The sequence below is a fragment of the Athene cunicularia genome (assembly GCF_003259725.1).
Source record: "Athene cunicularia isolate RWA chromosome 13 unlocalized genomic scaffold, athCun1 chr13_part1, whole genome shotgun sequence".
Lineage (NCBI taxonomy): Eukaryota > Metazoa > Chordata > Aves > Strigiformes > Strigidae > Athene > Athene cunicularia.
In genome coordinates this window covers 9,812,771-9,820,021 of record NW_020799117.1, presented here as the reverse complement: position 1 = coordinate 9,820,021, position 7,251 = coordinate 9,812,771, and the positions used below count along the sequence as shown (strand labels likewise).

At 64.5% G+C, this 7,251-nt stretch overlaps 1 protein-coding gene across 2 annotated transcripts in view; it reads right to left on the bottom strand.

Annotated features, from left to right (window-relative positions):
- Positions 1–2,482: 2,482 nt before the first annotated feature.
- EIF4E1B (eukaryotic translation initiation factor 4E family member 1B) overlaps positions 2,483–7,251 on the bottom strand; it is a 7,753-nt gene continuing 2,984 nt past the window's right edge. Inside the window, exon 6 of one of the 2 annotated variants that reach the window (XM_026858142.1) lies at positions 2,483–2,835. In XM_026858142.1, the coding sequence (XP_026713943.1) occupies positions 2,497–2,835 (339 nt within the window). In that variant the 3' untranslated portion in view covers positions 2,483–2,496. The remainder of the gene's footprint in view (positions 2,836–7,251) is intronic. The other variant, XM_026858144.1, reaches the window with a different exon arrangement.

The window sequence follows — 7,251 nt, the reverse complement described above, 5'->3', positions numbered from 1 at the left end:
CCACACACACCCCCCCCAACTCCAGGAGAGGAGGGTCCTGCCCGCACCCAGCCCCGCACCATCCGGCCACCGCGGCTCCGGCGGGTGAGCGCGGTGTCTCGGACTGGGAATGTCGCGGAAGCGGGGCCACCATCTTGGCGGGAACGTGTGCCACCCGTGGGGCCTCACCTCACCGCCAGACGTGGGGGTCTGGCCCCCAGGTAACTCCCCCCTCATCCCAGGGGGTTTGGCTCTGCCCGGGCTGCAGGATGCGGCCCCTTCCCTCCCCGTTGCCGTCCCTGCACCCAGCCAAGGTGCCCGGCGAGCAGCGCTGCCGTCAGCGGCGGGCAGACTGCAGAGTGGGCAAGGGGCGAGGGGTGAAGAGGGGTGACGCTGCATTGGGGTGCCTGAGGTGCTCCCTAAGCCCCGCAGGAGCCAGAGCCAGCACCAGCAGTGCCGAGCAGCCCCGTCCCCAGCAGCAGGGGCCAGGCAGGGGCAGGGCCGGGCAGCGGCTCCCAGTGCCGTGCAGCGATAATTTCATTAGCAGCTCCAGGAACAATTAACAACTGCTCTGACGCCTTCAAGAGCTGAAGCAGGTGTGAGGCCAGCGCGGGTCTCCTGGGTGGCACCGGCTGTGCCGTGGCCTCCATCCGCCCCGACGCGGCGCTGGCGGGGCCGGGCAGAGCCCAGGCTGCGGCCAGCAAGGCCCCAGGGCAAGGCCAGAGCCCTCTCCCACCATCACGCCCCTTGCCAGGGTCCTCCCGTGCCCATACAGTTGTGCACCAGCCATGTGTGCAGGCACAGCAGCCCACGCGGGGTGGCACCCATGGGTGCCCACTCCCATCCCCATGTGCTGGCCCAGGCAGTGCCCTGGGTTCCCACACACCCCGCACGGGCACTGGTGGGGGCCAGCCGGCAGAGGAGACCCCCAGCCCCACCGTGGGCAGAGCTCTGGCGCGGTGATAACCACCTCCTTCAGGCTGGCTCATTATTACTGATGGCATTTGCATGGAAACAGGATGTTTTTACTCCTCGCGGCTCCATCTGCTCCTGCTGAAGTCACCACGCTGCACGTGAGCTCCCGGGGGGCTGCCATGGGAACCGGGACCAGCTTCTCTGCAGCACTGGGACCCCCAGCCTGGGCTCCCGCGGTGGCCAGACCCCCCCCCCGCCCAGGCAGCAGGGCAGGACGAGGCGGGGGTACCCAGCGTGGATGGGATGGCACCAGCGCAGGGCACCCAGCACGGTGCTGGCCCGGGGCAGCGCGGCGGGGAGGGGGCTTGGGGCCTCCGGTGCGGTGCCAGCCCCATCTGCTCCTTGTGCCGCTCTCCCGGGATGGCTTCCAGCTCCACTCCTGGCACTGCGCCGGCGGTGCCAGCAACAATACTCCCACCGCCCAGGCACCCACCACATCCTCCCTGCCCCGGCGCCTGCCTGGGGGTGCCAGTGGTGCCCGGTCCTGCCATGGCTTCACCCAGTTCCCTCACCACGTGCTCGTGCCACACGGTGCCACACTAGTACTGAGGCCACGCAGCATCACCCTCCACGTCCTCCCTGCGCCGCGGGCCGGCATGGCCAGGCTGTCAGTGGGGAAGCGGCAGGGCGCACTGACGAATTAATAGACTCTAATTAATACAGATTGGGAAGATCACTTTCAATTCCACTTGCTCTCCCTCTTGCTGAGGAGGAGCCAAGGGGACGGATGAGATGGATCCTGTTCCACAGCTGCCGGAGCCCTGAGCCCTGTTGCCAAGGGGCCATGCCAGCCTGGCTTATGCCCACGGGGGTACCCGGGACCCTCCTGACCATCCACTGGGATGGCAGCACATGGGGAGCCGCGGGACTCGGGGGCTTTGAGGATGGGGAGCGCGGTGCTCAGCCAGGCTGGTGCCCCAGCACAGAGTGCTCAGTGCCTGGGTGTCCCGTTACTGCTGCAGCCCCAGGGGGATGTCAGAAGCACTGGCCCCACTGGGTGCTGTAAATGGATTATTACTCAGAGTAATTAAGATGGAATTAAAAATTAATTCTCTTCTCCAGCACGCCACGGTCATGGCTCAGCCGCATGCTACCGCCATTGCGCCAGGGCTTTCTTCTGAAAGAAACTGGATTGGGGTGGAGGTGGAGGGAGGGCATCACCCAGTGAGCAGTGGTACCCAGGCTCTGCAGGCTGTGGCTGCCACCTCCCTGGGGATGTCACCACCCTGGCACCACTCCTCCCTCACCACATGCCTCAGGTGCCGTGTCTGGCCGGGCCAGCCAAGGCAAGGCAGCTCCCACCCACTGCCAGGCCCAGCAGATCCCCTTGCCCACGCTGTGCCCGACCTCTTGCCTGGCCCCGGCAGCCGCCGGCAAGGCCAGCCCCGAGATTTTCTAAACTCCCATCAAATATTAAAATCGGTATTTGAGCTCATGTATAATGGATCGCCCGCTTGCTGCCTCCCCATCCATTTGTGGTATTTAAGGAAGTTGAATATTAAACACCATTGTATTAGCAAAACCGCCGTCTGCTTAATTGAGTTACAAACGGGGAAGGTGCTGACGAATAAACAATGCATAATGCCCAGCCCCGCCAGCAGGATGCGGCCGGGCCCCCGGCGCCAGACAGGGACTGGGCTGTGCAGGGTGCTGGGGCCAGGAGGGTGCACTGCTGCTGCTGATGGCAGAGCTGAGGATGTGAGGAACACGTGTGCTGTGTGAGGCACATGTGCCAGAGCGTGGCACAGCATGGCATGGCATGGCATAGGACAGCACGGCATGGGACAGCATGGCACGGGACAGCATGGCATGGCACGGGACATCCTGCGCCTCATCCTGCATGGGGATGCTCGGAAACGGAGCTGGTGAGAACAACTCTAACTGCAGGAGGAACAGAAAGATAATGAATATGAAAAGTAAATAAATATGGATGTTGAGGACCGAATTCTGATAAGAGGATTTTCAAAATTAGCCATTTGCAAGAGCAGATTAACGGTGCATGGCGCCGGGGGCGGGAAGGGCTCCATTAAGACACACAGCAAAGCCCATCCTGACACAGCCCACTTCTCACAGCCGCCAGTGCCTGCTCCCCACTTTTTAAGGAGATGGATTTGCTGCTGCCATAGGGGAAAGCCAGGGTGGCTGGAGGGGCTGGGGCACAGCATGGTGCCACCCTGCACACACAGGTCCTGTGGACACCCTGCCGCGCTGCCTCACCGGGCAGTGTCAGTGGTGGCATGCACGTTCTCACGGGTGTGCCGGACACCCCCAGCCCGGGCGTGGGGTGGCTGCACCAGTGGCAGCATGGGGCTGGGACAGGGGGAGTGGGGTGAATAGGTAGCGAAGCCGCTGGCCTGCACATCCCATGGGCACCCCATGCCAGCCAGTGCAGCGGGTGGTCCCAGACAGAGCTGGTGTCGATGCCTCCCCAGCAGCACTGTGGGTGCTGGGGTGGGGGCATCTCCATATGTCCCGGGGTGGGGCAGGAGGCTGCCGGGGCTTGGAGAAGCTTTTCGCATCCTCTGGCTGGGATTTTCTATCCAGGCAGCCAAGCAGAAATCTCATTACAGCCCAGCACAAAGGCAGGGTCCCTGTCCCTGTCCCCATGCCTGGCTGGGGGCTGGCACAGGCTGAGGAGGGCACGGCTGTGAGCAGAGGGAGGGTATTCTGGACATGGGCAGATGGCAGGGCTGAAAGTGGCCATGTGCTGCCCCCCACCTCACCTTCAGCCCCTTGTGCACCTCACCCCAGCCCAGGGCCTGCCAGCCCCCTCCCCAGCCTGACACAGACCCCTTCTCTGTGGCACAGGTGGGTCAGGCGTGGGTCTGAGGTGGGTGCCAGCTCCCACAGGGCCTCCAGGTTGTATGTGGGGCAAGGGCTGTGAGCTCGCAGGCAGGGCAGGGTGCAGGCACCCCGAGTGCCTGGAGCTTCTGCAGCAGCAGCAGACAATTAATTAGCAGGGTGGTGGGAGAGCAGCTGACGGAGCTGTGCGGGATCGATGGGCGCATCGACCGCCTGGGAAACACCAGCCCTCCCAGCTAGAGATGTGTCGCTGGGGTGGGCAGGCAGGGAGTCTGGCAGAGAGCCTGGCAGCCCCCTGGCTGGGTGCAGGCAGGGGCTAGCTGTGGGCTGCAGCATCACCAGCCCCTTGCAAGGGGACACGAGGGCAGACAGGGCCAGGAGGGAAAGGACAGGGACAGGTGGCACTGCCCACCAAGTACCCTGTGCCCCAACAGCCCCAGGGCTGGCAGCTGCTCTTCACAGAGCCAGGAGAGTGGCTGGTCCCTGTGCCACTCAAGGAGGATGTGGGGGTGCTAATGGACCCCCCCCCTTTTCCCAGCTGTTGGTCCCTTGGAGCTGGTGGTATATGTTGGGGGAGCCAAGGGATGGGGCTGTGGGCAGGGGCTTCACTGTGCCCATGCTGGAGGCTTGGGGACAGCATGGGTATGGCCCCTGGTGGGGACAAGGCCCTGTGAGCACATTCCAGTCAGCCAGGGGCCACCCAGGCCATGGCATGGGGCCAGCAGAGCAAATCCTAAAGGGGTAGTGGCCAAGGGAACATACGGTGGCAGGGACAGCTTTGCCTGCAGCAGGGCACTGCCTGCAGCCTGCCGCAGCACCGTGCTGCAGCCATGCCTGCAGGTCTGATGCCTGCAGGTCTGTGGCCACACAGCTCCTGTCCCTGTCCCCGTTCCCATCCCTGTCCCCATGCCACCCGGCTGCTCCCCCCCTGCCTCTGCCGAGCGGGAAGTGCCAGCACGTCCCTGCGGGGAAGGAGAGTGCTCAGCCGTGTTGCAGGAGCCTGGTTGCTACCCAGATGAGAAGTGACAGCAAGGGACCCTTCTCAGGTACAGGTTCCCTGAGGCGCAGGGCAGGGGATACTGGCCCTCTCTCCCCCTCCTCTGCTTCTGGCACTGGGGACAGCCCTGCAGTTACTTAACTCCTTCCCCTCCACACAGACCCCTCCATGCCAACCCTCTGCAACCCCCGCCCCGTGCAAACCAGCTGCTGGAGGGCAGCAGCCCAGCACAGGCACTGCCATGCAGGGACAGCAGGCAGGGAACAGGATGGGGCAGGCAGAGCCTGAGGTCAGGAGCAAGACCCATGGGTGCAGCCCCTCTGCTGCACCCCGCTGTGTCCTGCCAGGCGCAGGAGCCCAAGCGTGGAGGGGTCTGTGGGCCCCTCGCCTCCCACATCTCCCACACTGGCTGCTGTCTCTGGGGAGGTTGTCATGGGAACAGTGTGCTGTAGGTACCCCTCAGCCTGGGTACCCCTCCTCGCATGCCATGGTGATTCTGGATGGGGGGTGAGCTCAGCCTGGGCCCTCGCCAGGGGCCAGCAGGGTGGGCACCAGGCACCTCGTGGGGACTTGTCCCCCCAGGGATGCTGGCAGTACCCAGGGATGGAGGTCCTCTGCATGCCCATGTCCCCCCTGCCAGGGCCCAGAACATCCCCGTGGCCCCCAGGCAAGTGATGGGGCAGGGAGGTGGGTGCAGGCACCACGGGAACACTGTGGCACAGCCCCAGCGCCAGCAGCCGTGCTGCCTGCCCACTCCCACGGTGAGCCAGCGCTGCCTGTTCTTCCCTGGCCCACGCACCCTTCCACAGAGCCAGCAGCTCCTTCCCCAGTTACTCTGGGGGATTTTAATCCTGCAGCACCCACTGGTTGCAATGGGATGGGTGCCTGTACCCATCCTGGTACCAGCTGCGTGCTGGGGGGGCAGGAGGCAGAATCCGTCCTCGCTGCCGGAGCCGTCAGAGCTGGTGGCGCAGGGAGAGGCCAGGCTGGCAGCCTGCCGAGCTGAGGTGCGGGCCAGCAGCGCCTGGCCCTGGCCGCACGCCAGCCACTGGCAAGGTGACCCTGCACCAGCACCCAGCACCACTGACCTGCACCGCCTGGAGAGGGGGAATCGGGTCTCCATCCCTGCGCCAGCCCAGCTCCGTGCTGCTGTCCCCGTCCCCACTGTGCCCCACAGCAACCCCAGCCCCATATTCCCTATCCCTGCTGCACCACGTGAGTCCCTTACTCTGCACCCCCCCATCCCCCTGATTCCCACAGCACCCTGACCCATATCAGGAGATACAGGTCCCCACTGCACACTGCCCCCCCCTCAGTGTGGGGTGCTGAGACCCTCCCGTCCTTGCTGTCCCCCCCTGTTGCCAGTGCCCTCCGTCCCCACCTGCAGCCCTGCCGCATGTCTGCTGCCATCTGCCTCTCCCTTTTGATTAGTATTAATTTTTAATTATGATTATTGACAGGGCTGCCAGCTCGGCTGCCAGCTGGGACAGCTGCCCAGCATGAGACACGCTGGGGGCAGCCCTGGTCATGCTCTGCTTTCTGGGTGGCTCCTGGCAACTGCTGTGGCCACCCAGGGGGTCACCGACTGCCCCCCACCTCCCAGCACCCTCCGCCCCTCAGGTAGAGACTGTGGGGTGCAAGACCCGAGGACGGAAGCTATCATGTCCCCAAAGTGTGGGCTCTGGGTGGGCACTGCCAGCCCCCCGGCCAGGCTGGGCTGCGGGGAGCCCATAAACCCATAGAGATAAATGGCCCCTGTTACTTTTCTGACCCAGTGGAATCCCACGGCAGCTGCATGCGAATGGCAATGAGCCACGGCAGCCTCTGCCACCACCCCCCCCACGTACCCTCGGCCTCCTCACATGGCGGGGCGCAGGGCACCCCACAGCCCCCTTGCTGCACCTACCATGGGGTGAGGGGACAGGGACAGTGTGGCCTGGCAGGGGCTCGGCCCCAGAGCCAGGTGGGGGCTATGGGGGGGGTCATGCCAGGCAGAGGAGAGTGTCGAGGGGGCAGTCCCTGGTCCTCACCCACTTCATCCTGCCACTGCTGGGGAGGAGAGACCATTAATGGTGCGTTGGACTGGGGGGGTCTCAGCACCCCACGCACCCCCCACACCTCCCGCCCTCCGGCTCCAGCCCTGCCAGCCCCACCAGCACCCAGTGTGCCCCTGGGTGGGTGCTGCAAGGGGCTCTGAGGGAGGACTGCAGCAGAGGGGCTGTCTCACCTTGAAGAGGGAGTAATCACAGCCAGATGTGAGCTTGCTGGCAAGCTGGATGTGGTTGTACAGCCTGCACCACCAGAGACGACACAGAAGCAGGTGAGAAGTGGTGTCTCAGGGACGCCTAGCACCCTCCTCTGACCCAGACACCCCCACCAGGGAGTCTCCAGAGGGGGCACATTGCCCACCCATGAGACACTCACGCCCAGAAGTCCTCCACAGTGCTGAACTTGGTGACAAGGCGCAAGTTCGCCTGCCACATCTTGCTCTTGTCATT